Below are 22134 nucleotides of genomic sequence, written 5' to 3' on the forward strand. Positions count from 1 at the left end.
ACATTAAGACATGCTATCTCTGGAAACCTATAATGCTCAATCCAATATTTATCTCCCATTAAACACCAACTAAAATTATGCTGAATATACCATCATACTAATTTTTTTCATCTGCGAACATGGATTATTGTTGTTATCAAGAACATTTAGATTTCATTTTTCCACTTGACCTACCCATCATCATTATTTTTATGATTTTATCAGAAATGCAAGCTTTATCATCTGAATAAATGTGAATATATATCTAAATATTAATTGAGCATATGAGGCCAGCATTTCCAACTATGAAGTGAATCTGGCTAGTTGATTTATGTGCAAGTAAAACCATCAGCCATGTGGCTTCGACCTGGCTTGTCCCACTCCCATGCATGATAAGTGAGATCCATAAAATAAGGCTAATCATGAATCTTATGGTAGGTGTAATGGAACCGACAACCTTCTAGTTTTATGGTAGGCCTAACACCATTGTTGTTATCATTTACCACAAAAATGTAACCTGTAAAACAAACCTAATTAACAGAACCTAAAAAATTATTGACATCATACACATTTGCTTTTGTCATGCATATATTCATCACAAAGCCCCAAGAGATTATTATCAGTATCACAATATGGATCAAAACTTTGGTCTTTGTTTCTATAATTTCTGTACATCTGTACTGTATACTATACACATGGAAAAACTGTATCAAGATTGGCTCATCCTCAAAAAGGCGGATGACAATCGCAGGGAGTAGAGTGATGTGGAGTATTTATGAGCTAAGAATGTTTAAAAGAGAAACTCTGTTCTGGACTAATTTCCTGAACAGATTTCCTGTTCCATTCTGAAGATCTCCGATGCTGCACTCTAACTCCTGCAATTGCTCCTCGCAAACAACAACCTTCTTCTTGTAAAATGCCTTGCAGACAAGAGACTGCTTTGGCATTTCAATTTGCTTCGACAAGAGATGGAGTGTGGACTCCAACAGAGAGATGCAGATCTCTCTTGCGTTGGTCAATAGCATGACCATCTTGTCGGATGCAGCCTTCTTGGAAGTCTTCTTGAAATGTTTCCTGGCCTTCTTCGCCAAGCGAGTAAAAGACTTGATCTTGGCTTGAGCAGCCGCATCATCTCCTTTTCTTAGAGCCACTTGCAGCTCTTGGATGATGACCACCATCTCGGCGAAGGTCTCTTGCATGGTGCTGCAGAGATCTAAGAGCTCAACGGAGCATCCCATCTCTCCATCCAACATGTTCCTCTGCTGGGAGGAGCAAACTTGGTGGCTTGGTAGGCAAATAATCTCTTCAAGACCATCGTAGATATTTGCAAGACTCCTGAGACCATCGCACATCGCGCTGATGGAATTGGAGGAAGAGATGCTTGCTTCTAGGCTCTGGAGTTCTTGCTCGACTTGGGTCTCACTAACGTGATGCCTAGAAGGCAAACTTGTCGATCTTTGGTGGAAAGCCATATCTGAGCTTGAAGCTTTTCTCTGTATTGTGGTTGAAGAGAGGAGGAACAGAAAAGAATACTTCTTGGTTTGATGTGTCTACTGCTCTGCTCAGGCCTATTTATACATAAATGTACATGCAGTAGCATTTGATTGGTAGACATGAAGAATCACGCCATTACATCTCCCAGATGCTGTCTGCTATGCCTTGAGATTTGCCAGACGCATAGAGATCGCAACACTAAAGTCGTCTCGTGTTTAGTACATTGTTTTGTGCTACTGTCCAAACAATTGGCAGCAAGAACCAGCACCGCAGCTTCGTCTGATGGTGGATCTTTCTTGCATGCTCAGGCCATTATTTAATGGGTTGCTAACCTAGCATTTAGCTATGACATACCTGTATTTAATAACGTGTTTTCCTTGGTGGGCACATTTGCAAATCACAGGTCAAAGCCTCGAGGTCGGACCTGGCATGTTTAGGCCATGGTAGCAAGATCCATATTAGGGGTTCAGCGTATTATCCCCATTTTTTCAGATTGAGGCTTCCAGCCACCAACCGTGTGAGTAGCATGACCATTTCATATCTAACCATTGCTGAAATAAGATTTTTGATGTGTGCCCGTGGCCACCCTATTTTTTGCAAAAAAATTGTACAATCTTATTACCTCTTTAGTCATACTACTGATACTCCGGAATCAGCATATTTTTTCTTTTGGTAAAGTTTGAAATAAGCATGTAAAGCATCGATTGTTGTTTGTGTATTGAGAATCATTTTATTGAAACAAACAAAAGGTTTGTGCACTGGCAATCATTTTATTGAAACGAACAAAAGGTTTGTGCACTGGCAAGTTTAGATCAGGTCTTGCTCGGATTATTGTTAATACGTAGATCATGCAAAAAGTTGTGGTATCAAAGTAAATGTTTTTGTTGTTTTGTCGCCTTCAATGCTTGAATGATATAGATGTCATAGATGTTAAAATTTGAGTGCACTAATTCAGACTCTGTTGTATGAAACAAGAAATATATTCAATTGTAGTGCCAGACTGCACAACCATGTGGTAGTGGTGGAGAATCTGGATAATAGAACTGAATGATTCTGTTAAATACAGGTTGGAGTGATTCTGTTAAATGCAGGTTGGAACCATGTGACTTTGGTTTTGCATGTTCCATACATAAGGAACAAGATCCACTAACCATGGGCATAAAAATAAACTATACTGGGATCACAAACACATCTTCAAGGATGATGGATCAAAACTTTGGTTTCTCTTTCTGTTTCTATAGTATCATGTACATTTATACAGTATAGTGTATACACATGGGAACATTGTATGAAGATCAGCTATTCCTTAAAAGGCGGATGCCAATCGGAGGTCGTCAAGAGTGACTTGGGAGTACCTATGAGCTAAGGATGTTGAGTAGAGAAACTCTGCTCTGGACTAACTTCCTGAACAGATGTCCTGCTCCGATCTCAAGATCTACGATACTGCACTCTAACTCCGACAATTGCTCTTCCTTGCAGAAAACTGACTTCTTTTTGTGAAATGCCTTGAAAACAAGAGACTGTTTAGGCATTTCAATTTGCTTCGACAAGAGGCGGAGTGTGGACCCCAGCAGAGAGACAGAGATCTCCTTGGCCTTGGCCAAGAGCATGACCATCCTGCAATCTACAGAAGTCTTCTTCGCGGTCTTCTTGAAATGATTCTTGGCCTTCTTCGCCAAGCGGGTGTAAGACTGGATCTTGGCTTGAGTAGCTGCATCATCCCCTTTCCCTAGAGCCACTTGCAGCTCTTGGATGATGGCCTTCATCTCGGCGAAGATCTCTTGCATGACGCTGCAAAGATCTAGCAGCTCAAGAGAACCTTCCATTTCTCCATCCAACATGTTCCTCTGCTGGGAGGAGAAAACATGGTGGCTTGGTAGGCAAATAATCTCTTCAAGACCATCATAGATGTTTGCAAGACTCCTGAGACCATCGCACATCATGCTGATGGAATTGGAGGAAGAGATGCTTGCTTCTAGGCTGAGAAGCTCTTGCTCGACTTGGGTCTCACTGACGTGAGGCCTAGAAGGCAAACTTGTCGATCTTTGGTGGAAAGCCATATCTGAGCTTGAAGCTTTTCTCAGTATATATTGTGGTTGATGAAGAGTTGAAGAAAGGAACACTTATTTGTTTGATGCGTCTCCTGCTCTGCTGAGGCCTATTTATATAGAAATGTAGAAGCAGTAGCATTTGATTGGTAGACACGAAGAATCATGCAATTACATCTCCCACATGCTGTCTGCTATGCCTTGAGATTTTTTAAGCACAAGCATAGAGATTGGAATCCTAAAGTCGTCTCATGTTTAGTACATTGTTTTATGTGTCTACTGTCCATGCTATGGGCCATTACATTATTATGTTCCAGCAATTGGTAACAAGAACCAGCAGTCCAGTTTAGTCTGATGGTGGATCTTGGCATAATTGCTTACCAAAGTCATTATTTAATGGATTGCTAACCTAGCATTTTTCCGTGGAATGCCTGTATTTAATCAGGTGTTTTCTTTGGTGGGCACCCTTGCGAATCACAAGTTAAAGCTTCGATGATCAGAGCTGGCATGTTTAGGCCATGGAAACAAGATCCATGTTAGTGGTTCAGCGTGTTATCCCTGTTTTTTCAGTTTGAGGCTTTCAGCCACCCACCATTTTATATCTAACCATTACAGAAACAAGCATTTGTTGTGTGCCCGTAGCCACCCTATTTTTTTCAATGTTTTGTACAATCTTATTACCTCTTGAACATACTAACTGATTCTCGAACATCGCCATATTTATTTTTGGTGAAGTCTGAAATAAGCATACAAAGCATTGATTGTTCTTTGTGTATTGAGAATTATTATACAAAAAGGAACAAAGACTTTGCACACTGCCAAGTTTGGATTAGGTCTTGCTCAGATTATTGTTAATCCTGCAGAGCAAATGTTTTTGTTATTACTTTGCCTGAAATGCTTAAATGATATACATGTCGACGATGTTAAAATTTGAGCACTAATTTGGACTTTGTTGTATGAAACCAGAAATATAATTAATTGTAGTGCCAGACTGCATAGCCATGTGGTGGTGGTGCTGGAGAATCTGGATAATAAAACTGATTGATTCTGCAAACTACAAGTTGGGACCGTGTGACTTTGATCTGGCATGTTTCATGCATAAGGGACAAGATCCACTAACCAAGGTTATCAAAATTAAGTATACTGGGATCACAAGCACATCTTCAAATATGAAATGGTCAAACGGATCAAAACTTTTGTTTCTCTTGCTATAGTATCATGTACATTTCTACTGTATAGTGTATACATAGGGGAAAATTGTATGAAGATCAGCTATTCCTTAAAAGGCGGATGCTAATCGAATGGTGTCAAGAGTGACTTGGGAGTATCTATGAGCTAAGGATGTTGAGTAGAGAAACTCTGCTTTGGACTAATTTCCTGAACAGATGTCCTGCTCCACTCTCAAGATCTATGATGCTGCACTCTAGCTTTGACAGTTGCTCTTCCTTGCAAAAAACTGACTTCCTTCTGTGAAATGCCTTGGAAACAAGAGACCGTTTAGGCATTTCAATTTGCTTCGACAAGAGATGGAGTGTGGACTCCAGCAGAGAGACAGAGATCTCTCTGGCCTTGGCCAAGAGCATGACCATCCTGCAGTCTGCAGAAATCTTCTTCGTGGTCTTCTTGAAATGATTCTTGGCCTTCTTCGCCAAGCTGGTGTAAGATTGGATACTGGCTTGAGCAGCCGCATCATCCCCTTTCCTTAGAGACAGTTGCAGCTCTTGTATGATGGCCTTCATCTCGGCAAAGATCTCTTGCATGGTGCCACATAGATCTAGCAGCTCGAGAGAACCGTCCATTTCTCCATCCAACACCGTCCTCTGCTGGTAGGCACAGACTTGGCTGCTTGGAAGGCAGATGATCTCTTCGACGCCATTATAGATGTCTCCAAGCCTCCTCTGACCCTCGCACATCATGCCGATGGTCGTGGAGGAAGAGATGCTTGCCTCTAGGCTCAACATCTCTTCTTCAATCTCGGTCCCAGTGGGGTGAGGCCTAGAAGGCAAACTTATCGATCTTAGGTGGAAAGCCATGTCTGATCTTGAAGCTTTTCTCTATTTTGTGGTTGAGGAGAGGAGCAGAAAAGAAGAGCTTATAGCTTGATGTATCTACTGGTCTGCTGACGCCTATTTATGCAGAAGGTATGTTCAAACATGTACTGTAGCATATGAATGGTAGACATGAAGAATCATGCCATTGCATCTCCCAGATGCTGTCTACTATGCCTTGAGATCTGCCAGAAGCATGGAGATCAGAACACTAAAGTCATCTCATGTCTGCTACATTTTTTATTGTGTCTGGTGTCCTCGAGAAGAACCATCACATTGTCATGTTCCACTTATTGGCAGCATGACTAATTAAGAGGGGCATAGTTTGGTGGTGTATCTTGACATAATTGCACGCTGAAGCTATTATCTAGTGGAATGCTGCTGGCTACTGGCATGTTCTTCATTTAATCGGCTATTTTTTCTTTTGATGGATACTCATGATAACCACGGCCGGTGCCTCATAATTTGGAGCTGGCATTTTCATGTATCGGAAAACAAGATCCAATGCGCCTTTTATTTTGTTCAACATTGTGTCCCCATCTTTTCAGTTATATCGTATCAAACAATGACATAAACAAGGTTTTGAATCGTGACCTTGCTCACCAATCTCTTTTCAATGTTATGCGATGCTATTTCTTTTTGGTTATACTAATTGATTCTCAAACATCATTGTGGGTGAAGTTTGCCATCCTAATAGATTTTTTTCTTTTTTAGGTTATTTCTGTTGCTAGCCAAATTGTTCAGTTCTACGACTGAGGTCACTAGCTAAATGGCATAGATGCTAAACGAATCCTGTTTGCTAGTAATTTTGAAGCTTTCTGCCAATATACCAGGTCTCGTAATAATTTGTAATGTTGGCACAAACGTAGTTACATAATAATTTGTTGTGCTCTGTAATCGTTTTCTTTCCTGCCCGTTTGGGTGTGTGTACTGTGTCTCTTCTACCTTCTCAATGGAATGAAACACAAGGCTTCTGCATTTTCTCAACCAAAAAAAAAATGGTAGAATATGCTGCTTATTTTGAAGTCAGTGTTTTACCCAGGTCGGGTCATTGGTATGATGTAGTACAATTTAGAGCGCACTTTAAAATTCTGCACCGCGTAAAGAAATGGAGTAATCTCCAATGGGTTAGTTTGGGGGGTCGAATTTCTACAAGATTACATTGTTTTACAGTCTGTTTAAAGGATGGTCATTCCTTTCTTCCTTCTTTTCTCTTCTCTTCTCTTTAAAGGATGGTCATTCCTTGGTTGAAATGGCGGCAATTAGAAGATTAGAGTATCTGGCAAATACTCCCAGCAAGAAATCAGGGCATTTGCAATTGCATATTAACTGCAGTCTACGGGTGCGGGAGAAAGTGAATTAGTGATGTATATATAGCACATATAGTGACAGAATGTAAAATGAAACCAAATAAGTGGAAGATCTCGTAGTTGCAAAATCAACATGTTTCTTAGACAAATAAATGGTGATATTTCGTAAGTAGAACTTACTTTTGTTGCGCTACAAGCACCCAGAACTATTTTTAGTCATAAAGAGTGGGTGTGCACTGTTGGGGGCGATGCTGGACCAATCCCAACATGGAAGTATATAAAAAAACCTATACATAAACATAAGTCTCAAATATCCTTCATGTTGAGCGCAGTGGAGTGTAGCTGAGTATTCTGAAAGGTGTGCAACTTCTGAAGGAGACAGAACTCAGATTCGTACCTGGTCTGGTCCATGGGTGCCTGGAGGGTGTTACCCGACAGTCAGGTAGTCATGCCAGTGCCAATCTCCCTACTGAAGTTGGCAAGTTACCGTGCTCATGGAGGCAGTGACTGAAACATGGGGCACGGGATCGATTCATCAAACTTTTGCAGCAGAGGATGTTCCCGTGGTCCTCATCATGCCGATATTTGAACAGAGTGAAGATTTGGTCCTGGGAACTACTTGGCACATAAAACTTGAGCGCATGATGTATCTCGCACCTTGATGATTCGCCAGCCTTGTCACCTGAAGTTTCACCCTGTGACTGGAAGCGAACCAGGATGGAATCAAGTATTGACAAGGTACAACAGACACAAAAGTGAAGGGTTCAAGCAAAGATGATCCAGAGAATAGCAGTACACTCTTGGGGATTACCACAAAGCTATAACTAGACGCTCGGTGAGTTAATCCATGGTTTTGATGGGATTTTGTTTATGACAATGTCATAAGTGAGCAGACCTACCCTCTGTGGCTCACCGTATGAATGTTTCAAAAGCAAATGTTATCAACATCCAGTCTAGTACCTTCAGCAAAAACAAAGTATAGGGATTAACAGTCGCTGCTAAGATACATAGGAAGATCTTCCCGTTGTTAGTGTTCGTGGAAAAGAGTCAATTGACATCCTTTGAAACCAATCTCCTACCATAAAAAAATGCTAATATTTCCACTGTTGAAACCAATTCGACCAAGGTGTAGCTTACATATAGCATGAAGATAAAACTAGGACTCTGTTGCGTGGAAAACATGAAAACTGTTCCCAGCCAACAAAAACTATTCATAGTACTGTAATTCGAATATCTAGCTTATAAGCATTCTCAGTTTACAGAATGGTATGATTCCATGGAAAACTACTGGAGGCCATTACCGCCACCGAAATAGTTCCCATTATCCGTTGGATGAGTTGATATCGCATTATCAAGCTCTAAGCTGACAAGCTCTGAATCATGCATAGCAAAAAACAAAAAAGATCCAAATCGTTTTTTTACAACAAATTTCTAGATGCATTTTTTTTACAAACGGAACAATTAATGGTGCCTAAGTTTCTTCCATGTTATAGTCGTTGCTGGTGCTTGCAAATACACCAAAGATTTCAGGTAAGCGCTATGACAGAAATAGCACAAAAAACTACTGTATAGCTATTTAACAAAAGAAAAAGATAGCTAAATTATCTTGATTTCTACATGTATACTTATAAAAAAAACATCATAGCTAACCGGGGCAGTTCTTTTTTTGCTTCCGTTTTTCTGTTCTCAGCTGTGTCAGGTGGAAACAAATATACAGATAGGAACTTTCACAGATTCCTTGGGCGACAACAGGCAGGAAAAGTACTCTTCCAATGCCTGCGAAACCTAAACTGCTGCATGACAGGCTCCTCAACAAAGGCCAAATATAGAGTTCAATCCTCTGTTCTACACATACATTCTATCATATCCCTACATTTTGCACATTTTTCCTATCTTGTGAACCAACGGAGCCCTAAAGGTGGGAACTACACAAACCCGCCCGTCAAAGTCAATGTCATCACAACCACCCCAAGGAAACTTCAGTCAAGATTGGAGGGCAACCAAATTTGCATAAAATAATTGAAGGCCAAGGTCCTGATAATTACCTGACAGTACATAAAGTTCATATCGGGAACATGCGGCTACTAAAGCAGTCCACAAGTAGTAGCAGCTGGTGGTCGTGTGCCCGGCCCACTGCCCACAGACTTGCACCCTGGTTTCCATCTTTCAGACTATCATATAGCAAAGTTAGCAACTGGTACAATTAAGTGGAGGCTCAGAATAAAACAACTTGGAAAGGTAGCACAGTGATGGCCACTGGCGGAGCTTCTGCAAGGCCGAGTGGGCCGTGGCCCGCCCAGGTCTGGAGCTAATTTTTTTTATATATGTATGCTTCATACCCAGCTGGCCAGCCCAGCCCATCACCAGTACGCAGGTGCAGCCCACAATCGATACAACACACACATAACATAACACATCGCGAACGGCCCTCTGCCTCGCACGGCCACATTCGTTCCTCCCAAAAAACAAAAAACACACAGCGAAGTTGCCGCTCACGGTTCACCGCCGTCTCATAGCGCAGCCGCCGGCTGCCGTGGCGCCTATCGCTGCCGGCCGCCGCCCACGGGCGCGGAGCACATCAGTCCCTCCCTTCCAGTGATCCCTTCATCCAACATTCAAACGCCCCACCGGCCACAACCACTGCTTAGCCGACCCACGCGCGGACGCGAACATGCAGCCGCGAGCGGCGAGCCGGTAAGCCGGCGACGGCGGCGACGGCACGAGGCTGTGAATTGCCAGCTGGGCAAATCCTTCTCTGAATCCTCACAAGTTGCGCAGGTAAATCGATTCAAATCATTCCCAATTTTATTGCCCTGAATTGAACCTAGGTCATTGTTCATTTATATTGAGTCATCCTCAAAATCCCCAATTGGCTGAATATTTCACTGAAGATCATTGTAGTTTACTGTCTAGTGTCCAAGACCACAGACCACAGAAGATGGTTTCTAATTTGTTAGGCAAGTTTTGTTTACACAATTGGGCAATGGGCCTTGCTGTAGCATAAATGATTCACTCCATTATGTTTACAGGTTACAAGTTGAGGTGTAGGCAGCCATGGAATGCGTGAAGGAACGGAATGCTGATTTGTAGTTTGTACCTGCACACAACCTTGCCTGATAGTCAAATGGTATGGGCGTATGGCTTATTTTGGTCTTGAGTAGTATATATGGTCAAATGTTATGGCTTATTTTGGTCTTGGTAGTATATATGTATATATGCATCACCTCATCTTGTATTCAATGTGAACAGAAGGTGTACCGACTATATATATTGAAATAGTATATATGCTTTAGAATTTGAAAACTATTGTGCTCTCTGGCCCGCCCAACTTTTCTTTTCAAGCTCCGCCACTGGTGATGGCAGTGTGCATGAATGCCTTCACTAACATGCAGGAAGATTCTTGCCACCTACTTAAATTCAGACATGACTCGGATGAGATACATGCACCCACGTGATTAATCTAAAGGTAATTTAGTCGTGTATATATGCCGCAAGTTCACGCTCCTGAGCTCACAACACCCCAACGCCAGCCAGACAGCGCTAGCTAGACAGACAGCCATGTTTCCTGCAAGCAATGGCGCGCCCCAGTAGCAGCTTCTTCTCATCATCATCCTCTACGCCGGCTGCTTCCTCCTCTCCTCGCCACTCGATGCTCCTTGACATGTCGCCGCCGCAACGCCGCCACCCATCTCATTTAGCTTCAACTTCGCCAACTCATCCTCATGCGACGCAAAATACCTCAATTTCTCGGGTGACGCGGCCGTGAACGACAGCTTGGTCAACCTTGCAGGCAACTCCGTTGCAGCAGTGACTACCGGCAACCGCGGCTTAATGTCGTATGGGCCCCCGTTGCCTTTGTATGACAACACCACCCATGAGGTGGCGAGCTCATGCATGGATGGCTTCATAGGCATGCCCAGACCAGATGACCTCACGACATCTTCTTCAAGAAATGCACGACATCTTCAAGAAATGCTAGGACACCATCAAAGATGACATTATGAGGGTCATACACATCTTTGAGTCCCTACATCGAAATTACTATGCACACGACAATGTGCTGGACGATTCTCAAACGACCTGGTGATCGATGGCTGCGGCCCACGTGAACCCAACTGATCGATGGCTGCCGTAGCCTGTCGTCCACAGATCGGGCACAACCCATCGTGTGTGTAGCAGTCCTCTCCCTACATTCGGCAAATTTCCATTGGCTCAACTCCGCAAATGTGGTGCTTTTGCCCAAAGAGGGTGCGGAGGGCATCTCCAACTACAAAACCATTAGTCTCGTCCATGCTATCGATATTATTGTGAACGTGCTATCCATCAGCCTTGGCCCCCACATGGATGCCCTGGTCTCCAACGTGCAAAGTGCAATCATCAAGAGGGGAAGGATTCACGATAACTTTATGTATGTCCGAACTTTGCCCGCCGGTTGCACAAGTGCGGGACCCCCACCCTACTCTTCAAGCTTGACATTCGCAAGGCCTTTGATTCGGTTAAGTGAGAGTACATCCTTGATCTTCTACAAAGGAAAGGCTTCCCGACCAAGGTTCGAAATTGGATCACCGTGCTTTTCTGCACATCTTCATCGCGGATCCTCTTGAATGGTGTCCTTGGCCATCCCATGGTGCATAGTAGGGGGCTTCGCCAAGGAGATCCACTTTCACCTCTCATGTTCGTCATTGCTGGAACTAGCAACTCAGAAGGGTCTCCTTCACAAGATTCGTGAGAGAGGTGCTAGGGTGAGAACCTCCCTATATGAGAACAACGCGACCGTGTTCATGACCCCTATCAAGAGGGATATTGATAACCTCGCAACTATTTTAAAGGGGTACAACGAGGTGACTAGTCTTTGCACCAACTTCCAAAAGAGCTCAGTGGTGCCCATTCAATGCAACCAACTCAATTTAGGCCACATTCTGCAGAGATTGCCGGCAACTAGAGCTTCGTCCCCCTTGACATATCTGGGCCTTCCTCTCTCGGTATGGCAGCTCAAGAAGGTGGACCTTCACTTCCTTGAAGACAAGGTGGCAGGAAAACTCGTCACATGGGAGGGTCAACATATCACTACTAGTGGCCACACAACGCTAGTCAAGTCCGTCGTCACTTCCCAGGTGGTCTACTTTACAACACCACTTGTCGTCCTGCCGAGCACACTCCTCGATTTTAACAAGCTTGAGCGGGCCTTTCGTTGGTTCGACTCGAACAACACTACTAGTGCAAAACGCAAGGTGAAATGGGAGGCGGCCTGTCAGCCACTCAAATATGGAGGCTTTGAGGTGCTCAAACACTGATAAAATCGCTATGGCCTTGAGGTTGTGTTGGTCATGGTTTGAATGGAAGGAGCCGGGGAACTTGCAGATTGGTATGGGAAACCGTTATAATGAGGATGACCTTGATTTCTTCTATGCCTCCACCACCATCACAGTGGAGAATGGCGCTAAAACACCGTTCTGGGACTCACCATGGCTCCTTGGACAAAAACCAAAAGAGATTGCCCCTCTCATTTTCAAGGCATCAACGAGAAAAGATTGGAAGTTGCGTGAGGCCCTCAAGGAGAATGCTTGCATTTAAAAGATTAAACCATCCACAATTGTTTCCGTCAACCACATAAGGGAGTTCTTCACATTTGGATGCTTGTGCGTGACTTCCATCTTGATGAGCATACCAAGGACGACATCGTGTGGAAACTCAACAGATGGGCTCTACTCAGCGGCTTCCACCTACAAGGCGCAATTCTTTGATATGACCTCTCACCTATGGAACAAATGGTTTGGAAAGTTTGGGCTCTGCTAAAAGTCAAGTTCTTCGCTTGGTTAGCCATACAAGGCCGAATTTGGACCACCCATAGATTGGCCAAGCGAGGCTGGCCAAACTGTGGCCTTTGTCCTCTTTGCAAGAATGGTCGTGAAGCTAGAGCACATCTCTTCTTCAAGTGACGTTTTACAATTTAGCTATGGAACTTGGTCATTGAGAAGCTTGGTCTCGACCACATGTACACTTCTACTTGGCACTTGGAGGATTCCATCAAGTCTTGGTGGGCTAATAGGACCGGGTTGAACATCCCCAGCTAGATGGCCATGACTTCTCTCACCATGCTTGTATCTTGGACAATTTGGAAGACAAACTCCCGTGTCTTCTGTAACAAGAGTAAACCATCGGTGATCTTGCTAAACACCATTTTAGCCGAAGCCAATCTTTGGAGCACCGCAGGGGCTAAGAAGCTAGGCACTTATAGTATGAGAGTCGGTTGTAAAACAAACTCAATTCTTTCCTTAATTAATAGATGAGGCAAATCTTATGTCTCTGTTTCAGAAAAGCTCATGCATGGATACCCCAAAGGGGATGCCATGGCTTTCTTCCTCGTCGGCTAGCCATCGGCGCTACCGCCAGACTCGGCTGGTGATGCCTTCGGCGTCACAAACAAGAAACCTTGAACAACATTGGCATCGACCTCAGCTCCTTCGGACACTCGGTTAACACGACAAGCCTACCCAGATTCAGCCTGAATGGGACCATGACGGCATCCATCAATTTTAACATCACCGGGATGCTGGTCGCTAGACTGCACTTCGATGGCTAAAATAGCCTAGACATGACCGGCAACAACTACAGTCAGAACACATCATCATCATCCGCCGGCAGACCACTCTACTGACTATGCATTAAGCCGGACCATGAGGTAACTGAGTGTTGGCACCATTTTGATGAAAATTATCTTCTCGGCGAACGCCATGTGGTTGTTGCTCTCCGGGAACAAGGAGAAGGAAACATGGTGTCGTATGCTGACTCCAGGCTTGAGAAGCTTGCCATCCGCGAGAAGTATTTCGGCAACAACCAAGTACACACTGCCACAAGCGGTTGACATATGAACATCCATCACATTGGTCAAGCCTCAATTGGTTCCCCAATTGATCTTCTATTAAAAGATGTTCTCCACGTTCCACAAGCCAATAAGAATCTTGCTTCTATGTCTCGCTTAACAACCCATAACAATGTATTCTTTGAAACTCATCCTAAATATTATTTTTATAAAGGATTGGGCAACGAGGAAACTCCTCCATCACGGTAGATGCATCAGAGGACCTTACCCCATCACATCAGGAGCATTTAGTCATCAAAAGCGCCGTCATCAAGCCCTCCTTGGCAAGATGGCATCAAAGAGTAGGACATCCGTCATCAATCATAGTTGAGCAAGTAGTCAATCAAGGCAATCTTCCATTTTCAGGTAGTGAAAATAAAGAGTCTGTTTGTGATGCTTGTCAGTGTGCCAAGAGTCACCAACTCTTTGATGACATCTTGCCAAGGAGGGTTGACGATGGAGTAGGCTTGACGACAATGCTTTCGACTAAATGCTCCTCATGTGATGGCGTGAAGTCCTCCGATGCATCTACCGCGATGGAGTTCCCTTGTTGCCCCAATCCTTTAAAAGAAAATATTTAGGATGAGTTTCAAAGAATACGCTGATAAGCGAGACATAGAAGCAAGATTTTGTTGGCTTGTGGAACGTGGAGAACATCTTTTAATGGAAGATCACGTTTAGAAATAGGGCATTAATTGAAGCTTGACCAATGTGATGAATGCCCATACCTCCACCGCTTGCGGCGGTGTGTACTTGGTCGTTGCTGAAATACTTCTCGTGGATGGCAAGCTTCTCAAGCTCACCTGCGATGTGGTCGGTCACCCCGGAGTCAGCATACCACACCGTGTTTCCTTGTTCCCAGAGAAAAGTGGCTACATGGCGTTCGTCGGGAACATAATTTTCATCAAACGATGCCAACACTCAGTTACCTCATGGCTTGGCTTCTTGCATAGTTGGCAGCGTGGTCTACCAGTGCAGGAGGATGATGTGTTCCTGATTCTAGCCGCGTGTGTGTTGTTGTTGCCACGCCCATGCACGCCGCTGTTACAGCCATGTCCTTGGTGACCACGGCCTGGGCTGCCACTGCCACGGCCACGAGCCGCAACATTGGCAGAAGACTGTTGTACGAGCATCCCTTGGGAAAGGTTGAGTTGTGCCTCAAAGCTCATCGGCTGGCTGTAAAGCTCCAGGGGCATGACAAGCTCGAGGCGGTCGAGGGCTGAGACCACAAAGTTGTACTCAAGGTCCAGACCTAAGCGGACATAGGAGATGATCTCGTGGTTGGAGAGGGGCGCACAAGCGAGAGTGATCTCATCAGAGAGCACTTTGATTTGGGCGAGGTACCCCTTCATGCTGAAGTTAGCCTTCTGAAGGTTGACAAGCGCGATTCTGGGTGTTCACGGACTCGGCTCGTGTCTAGGCAGCGAACGTGGCATGGATGGCGCCCCACATCTCGGCCGAAGTCTGCAGCATGACGGCCTAGGCAAGCACTTCGCGGGACAGAGAACCCATTAGATAGCCTTGTACATGTTGTTGCTGAGCGTACCAGATCGCGCGCGCATAGTTGACGTTCTGCTCTTCCTTCTCGTCGGTGGTGACAGTGACGGTGACGGGCGACACTGGGCTTGCTGCGTCCATCTATGCGCCCTTAATGTGGGGCAGCATGATGGCCTTCCACAAGAGGAAGTTTGTCCTCGTGAACTTCTCTTACGGTGGTTGACTAAGGGACACGACGTTGGTGCTGGAGGAGGGAGCAAAGGTGGAAGATGAAGGTTGGGAGGTCAAGGCACTCATGGTGCTGGCGAACACGGAGGTGGTGGTGCCGGTCATGATTTCTCTCGGGAGCTTGGCTAGATGTGATCTACGATCCTTATGAGGAAGCAACTCTGGTACCATGTAAATATTATGGGAAGCATATTTCCTGCCGTAGCAGGCCACGGGTATTTATAGACTGAGGCGATCAGCCAACCATGTCACATGGCATACAAGTTGAGGACGATCGCTAGGATGCGTCCAGATAGATGGGAGATCGAGAGGAGATCAAAACTATTTAACTAAATTCTATCTCTACTCTATCTATCTGTCTAACAAGCTCGCAGTTGCCCTACCTGGAAATGTTACTCCCACCAAATGTGGCGGTAGGGTTCTCTGCAGCCACTGGCATAGGTGTGGAGCTCCATGAGATATTGTGATGGTCCTTCAACTTCACGCTTGCTCCCAAAGAACTACCAATACCGATATGTATGTGCTCATCTTGAGTAGGGCAGTAACTTTTTACAACCTTGCACAAAGATTTAGGAGGTTATTTCACAATCCGGGTGTGTTATCCGGTACGGGTCTAACTGCAGCAGCGATTACTGGAGGAGCTTCCGTGTTCCTGCTCGTGGATTCGTTCATTCTATGATGGTTTATGTGGAGACAAAGGCGTAATTCCCTCATGGTTTCGAGGGCTGGCCCTAAGCAATTCCGGTACCGGGACTTGGCTCGCCCAACCAACAACTCCTCCATGGAGAGGAAGCTCGGAGAGGGGCGGCTTTGGCACGGTGTACTGGGGAACAGGCCTCAAGGTCGATCATGATGGAGGATAACAACAGGTTGTTGTCAAGGAGCTCTTGAAGGGGTCCAGGCTAGGAGGAGCCAAGGACCTCCTCACGGAAGTCAACACCATTAGCAACACCAAGCACAAGAATCTGGTCAGGTTGCAAGGCTGGTGCTGCATAAGCAGATGGGACTTGATGTGCCGGTGCCTGAAGCAGCTGGATGATCATAGGCTTTTCCTTGTCTACGAATTGATGCCTCAGGGTGATCTCGACCATCACCTACATGACAAGGACGCGACAGTTCTGCGATGGCCAACCAGGTACAAAATAGTGAAGGGGATAGGATCGGCTCTTGTCTACCTCCACCACGAGTGTGTGTCGTACATCCTACATAGAGATATCAAGCCAGGCAACATACACTCTTGGATGATGATTACAATGCCAAGCTCGCCGACTTCGGGCTATCAAGGATTGGCAACAAAAACAACTCCTCACTGGTGACCACCACCGTGGGGACCGATGCGTACATGGATCCCAAGTTAAAAATATAAGGTGATGTCAAGTTCGACAGGAGCACCGATGTCTATAGCTTCGGGCTCATTCTACTGGAGATCGCGTGTGGGTGGCGCAACTCCAGGAAGTATGGGATCACTATAAAAGAAGCGGTCCCATGCTCGATGAGAATTCGAGAGGCAACTTCCATGGGGAGCAGATGAAGATGGTGGAGGCCACTGCTGATGAGAGGTTGGGAGGCAACTTTGATATGGAGCAGATGCAGCATGTACTTGTCATGGGCCTTTGGTGTCCCCTCCCCAACAGTGCTGAGCGACCTTCCATGTTGTAAGCAATGCAACTACAGGAAAAAGACGAGCTGCCTCACCTTACATCGTCGGCCACCGCCACTTGTATTTAGTCTGATCATTATTAGCCAACATTTGAAATAATGTTATTGGGCAAATGTCCAGTGGGGAAGTTCCCAGCAAACGCACCCACAGGGCACAGGCCTTAGATCCTGATCGAGCGATGACAGTTTTTCTAGAAAAAAAATGGCTTCAAAAGTAAACCTGTCAGGCAAAATGTTGCCACTCCCCAGCGAACTGCCCCCCCCCCACCCCTCCTCATCAACTAAAGTTGCCACCCCCCTAGAACTAAATCTGTCAGGCAAAACGTTCGCTTTTGCCACCTTTCCTGACGAACGTTTGTCAGATAACGAGGTCCAATATAAATACCACTGCAAAATAGGGGTTAATTCCACAGGAAATTTTTCAGGGCAATTTCATCGGTTGCCTTTCAACATCTGCTCATATGAGAGAATCCCCTCGGGCGACACAAAGAACCAGGACCCTGTAACTAGAAGGCACGTCTTGGTCTTGTCACAGACAGAAAGAATTGGGATGGAATCAAAGTCTTGACAAGGTACAACAACACAAAGATGAAATATTCAAATAAAGATAGTCCAGAGAATATCACTGCAATCTAGGGACTAACATAAGGCCATAATTAGGAGAAGCTCGGTGAGACAACCCATGGATTTTGAAGGAATCGTTTTATGAAAAAATATCATGAGTGGGCAGAACTGCCCTTCTCTACAGCCTATATGGTTGACAGTATGCATAAGTATCAATATGTATAGAGTGCAAAGTCCTACTTTACACGGACATACAACGCAATTTTACGTATCATTGTTACCAAGAAGAGAGGGGGAAGAGGGTACCTTAGCCAAATGCAAGTGTATGTGTATATCTCCTCTGAGATGCGATCACAGATTGCCATTAAGTTCACTGCCTTCAGATCGAAGATCCTGTCATTTTTTCTCTCCAAACATGCTGCCAAATCATCATGACAATGGAGGAGAAATCTGCCCGGACGATGTGCAATCATGTTGTGCAGGTTTATTGGAAGACAAGTAAAATTGCTTAAATATTTAGGTGGGTTGCAAATATTTAGTGTCAGGTAAGTAGCCCCTACAGTTTTCAGTGTACACACAAAAAAAATAATTCAACCATGGCATTGGCAAACGCACATACAAAAGCAGAGATATCATTAGCTCCGAAGGAAAAATACTTATAGAAGGGTACATATAATATGCATTGATCATGTTAATACACAAAGGATAACAGTAAGTAAAAATATACTTATAGAGCCTGTCTGAGTAGTATGTGCATATGGCAGCTATGATACTTGAAGCAAAATAGTACTCCCTCCGTCCGAAAAAGCTTGTCCGAAGCTTATTTCTCAAATGGATGTATCTAGCACCAAGTTAGTGCTAGATATTTTTCGGACGGAGGGAGTGGTAGCAAAAACTATTTACAGGGCCATGCACAACATGACTACAGATAGCATGAAGATAGAAGTAGGGCTGTGTTACATGGAAAACATGAACACTATCCATAGGGCCATACTTTTGAGTATTTAGCTTAGAAGCATAATCAGATATTTGGATCACGTGATGAAATTATTCCCAAGAATCAGAAGATTTTTTTTTAAATAGCATTGTCTTGCTAAGGTTACTTAAACAACTACGGAATGGGCATCAAACCCAATGGAAGCCAAGATATACTGATGTGAAGCTTTTAACACTGAACATCTAAGGTAGATATCAAATCTATGGATGCAAAGGAAATACAAAAAGCAATTTTAGCACTGGAAGTTTTGGAGATACCAAGTGATGCATTCTTTGGAGAATTGACGCAGACACATAGCCATTTACCGATGTACATCAAACCCAATGGAAGCCAAGGTATATTGTCCAGGGTTTAGATTTTGGCGGTTCATATATTTCATCCTACGCTTCATACCTCACCAAATATCTATGTTACAGATATGAGCAGTCTTAAGCCAATCAAAGACATTATCCTTTTGGCACCACTTGCTGAGCTTAGAGTTGCAAAATCCAGATCATTTCATCCTTGATATATGTAAGCATTCCATAGAGCTCAGATTCGCCACTTGCTTGGTCAGGCACAGCTGAACATAAGAAACGATTAAATTTTCATGACAGACTAATAAGAACCGCAAACAATTAGAATTTTAAAAGAGCTTGCAAAAGAGTTCACAACAATAGGCATCTATATCATGGATGCAGAATTTAATAAGAACAGCAAACAATTAGAATTTAAAAAGAGCTCACTGATCAGGCTATTAATCAATAAAACTAATGTGCGTAACTCTAAACTAAATGGCATAAACGGTACTAAGAACTACAGTATGATTATTTTAACACAACAAAATAGATAGGTAAAAATTATCTTGATTTGCACATCTATACTTGTTCAAAAAGCAGTATAGCTCAATGGGGCAGATCCATTTATTGCTTCTATATTTCTGTTGTCAGTTGTGTCAACTGCAAATAAATATACAGCTAGGAAGTTTCACAGTTCCTTCTGCAGCAAGAGGCAGAAAAACACTTCGCCGATGACAAATAAACCTACATTGCAAATGAACCTATCCTGTTGGCGAGCCTATCCTACATTGCATAAGGTCAAATATAGTTGAAAACCACCTGAAGCAGATTATGTTACTTCAAAATCAGAGTGGCTTTCATTGGCGGCTGATGCTTGACAAACCTACACTGCAGGATAGGCTCACCAACAAAGTAGCCCAATATTTATAGTTGAAAACCAGCTGAAGCAGATTATTGTACTTGAAAAGTACAAAGAATAGCTCACTGATACTCTCAATTCACTTGCTAAATGGCCTGATCTCGTACTGTCTTTAGCTCCAATACATCTTTCGTGCGTTTTAACAGGGGAAAACTTTGACTCATTGATTTCAAAAGAATGACATCTCATGATTTTGAACAGTAGACCAGATACCCATCTTGCATCATTAAACACAATCAAAACGAAGAATTCCATCAGTAGACATATAAATTTGCCACTTATGCTAGGATGGACAACAAGCCTAAGGTGATAGTTTGTACAAACACTTACAGCTTAGCTGAAAGCAACAATTTGGTCTGAAATTCGTAACTTGATGAAATTCGTAATTTTGTGAACTGACAGTTTTGCAGTAGATATGATAAGATTAATTCAAGACTAGTAGATAGATATTATAAGACTAATTAATTCCATATCCACTGATTTAATTCTGAAGATTAAGGGCAGATATAAATGATAAAAAATCAGTTGTTAATCATACTTTAGAGCCAAATAGGTTAGTTGTTCAATATTTAAACATTCCCAGCAAAAGTATGGTCAACTACAGGATTTAGGAATTTGAAGAATACAAGGAAAGAAATCAGAAGGCAGGCAATAAACATAGAACAGGTAGAAATATATCTTCTAGAAGCATAATCTAAATATTATACAGTGAACAATTTGGGCAAAAAAGACGACGAACTGAAAAAGGAACATGCTAGACAAAATTCGGCGTGAAAGCATATCACAACAATGCAGGATAGTTCTTTTGCTTTCTGATTTTCAGGGTCCTGGTTTCAACAGAAAATTGGTTCCAACCACACATTCATTTCCGTCATCTTAAACAGAAGAGGGAACCATAAATAATTCCTGGACTTCTTATCTTGAGAGATTGCAGGCAATGCTTTCTTCTCTATCAAATGGCATCAACTCATGGGGCTTAAGGAATCAACAGATATCCAGTTAGGCAAAGAGCAAACAAACATAATTTACCAGATTACCATGCAAAGTGAAAACTTTTTCGCACCATATGCAGCTACCAATTCTCATAGCCCGTTCTTGGTTCATGTAAATCTGAAATTAGTCGGCATTTCCCCTCTGCATGTGGCATCATAATCTTCAGCAAGGTTCGGTGCAGCTTCCTTGTGAGGGCATATGAACGTCTCCACAAATACCATCTCGGACACCCTGACAATTGTCCCATAGGTCCAGTGGCGATCTAGCAATCCATTTGCCTTAAGAAACTTTATAACATAGCACCGTGGCTTGACTCGGCCCTCCAGACTAAGGCAGAGCATTACCGGGCAATGAGCAAGGTACGCCGGTTCCAACCCCATCTCAGAGATAAGAAACTCCGACTTGCTCTGCATTGTCTGATTGGATTTGGTCAGCATCAGTGGGGCCTTACGAAGAGCAATGCCCACCTCAGCATCCGACCACCTGAACGTGTTCCTTAAGTACTCCACTTTGGCGGCGAGCTTCTCCTCACTAAGGGATTCAACAGCCTTCAAAGCGTGCCTGAACATCCCCGATCTACGGGGCACACCGAGACGTTCCGCACACGCCAGCATCACCTGGACGCGCTCCGGCTTGGCGCTGAGCAGCCATGGCACAGCGAGGCAGAGCTGCGCAATATCGGAAGTGCCTAGTCCGCACTCCTGCAGTAACTCAATATTGGGCTTGACCACCCTCTCTGGATCAGAACTGAGAAAGTATTTGTATTTCTTGAGCCCCCGGAGAAGGCTCTCGGAGGAGCTAAAGAGGGGGAGGTAGTACTCCAGCCCGGAAACGACAGATCTAGAGCGGAAGCTGCGGGGTGCGAGCGAGGCGACGCGCGCGATCTCAGAGCGCGATAGGCCGAGGCCGGTGAGCCCGGCGAGGATGGGAAACAGGGTTCTCTCGACGCCGGCGCAGAGAAACTTCGGGTCGCGGGCCACGAGTGCGGCGACGTCGGCGCTGGATAGGCCGAGGCCGGCGAGGAAGGCGAGCACGGCGTCGGGGTTCGTGGGGGATTTGAGGTGGGAGAGCTTGGTGGAGGCCTTGAGGGCCTGCGCTCGGGTGAGGCCGCAGGTGTCGACGAGGTAGTCCTCGACGGCGAATCGGGGGCCTGGGGAGACGGCGGGCGCGGCGGCGGAGAGGAGGCGGTGGAGACAGGGGACGGGATGGGTGGCGGGCGAAGAGGGGGGATGGGTGAGGATGCAGGTTCGGAGGCGGA

The 22134-nt window shown here is 44.5% G+C and overlaps 2 protein-coding genes and 1 pseudogene across 9 annotated transcripts; 1 reads left to right on the top strand and 2 right to left on the bottom strand.

Annotated features, from left to right (window-relative positions):
* Positions 1–2235: 2235 nt before the first annotated feature.
* LOC119314440 lies at positions 2236–3559 on the bottom strand. Its single transcript, XM_037589160.1, has one exon. The coding sequence runs from the start codon at positions 3531–3533 to the stop codon at positions 2829–2831; it is 705 nt and encodes a 234-aa protein (XP_037445057.1). The 5' UTR covers positions 3534–3559; the 3' UTR covers positions 2236–2828.
* Positions 3560–4816: 1257 nt separating this feature from the next.
* On the bottom strand, positions 4817–21059 carry LOC119314438. 8 transcript variants are annotated; one of them, XM_037589156.1, is made up of 7 exons: positions 20921–21059; positions 18944–19248; positions 17996–18139; positions 8925–9050; positions 7277–7580; positions 7060–7166; positions 4817–6905 (listed from the first exon to the last, which is right to left on the bottom strand). In XM_037589156.1, exon 7 carries the CDS (start codon positions 5552–5554, stop codon positions 4850–4852), a length of 705 nt encoding a protein of 234 aa, XP_037445053.1. In that variant the 5' UTR covers positions 5555–6905; positions 7060–7166; positions 7277–7580; positions 8925–9050; positions 17996–18139; positions 18944–19248; positions 20921–21059; the 3' UTR covers positions 4817–4849. The 8 variants fall into 8 exon arrangements, with proteins under 8 accessions (XP_037445053.1, XP_037445052.1, XP_037445050.1 ...); XM_037589155.1 differs by having other exon boundaries at positions 17996–18245; XM_037589153.1 differs by adding an exon at positions 19784–20100 and having other exon boundaries at positions 17996–19248; positions 20921–21035.
* LOC119315588 lies at positions 15908–17194 on the top strand (annotated as a pseudogene).
* Positions 21060–22134: the final 1075 nt, after the last annotated feature.

This window comes from Triticum dicoccoides, chromosome 6A (assembly GCF_002162155.2).
Source record: "Triticum dicoccoides isolate Atlit2015 ecotype Zavitan chromosome 6A, WEW_v2.0, whole genome shotgun sequence".
Taxonomy (NCBI): Eukaryota; Viridiplantae; Streptophyta; class Magnoliopsida; order Poales; family Poaceae; genus Triticum; species Triticum dicoccoides.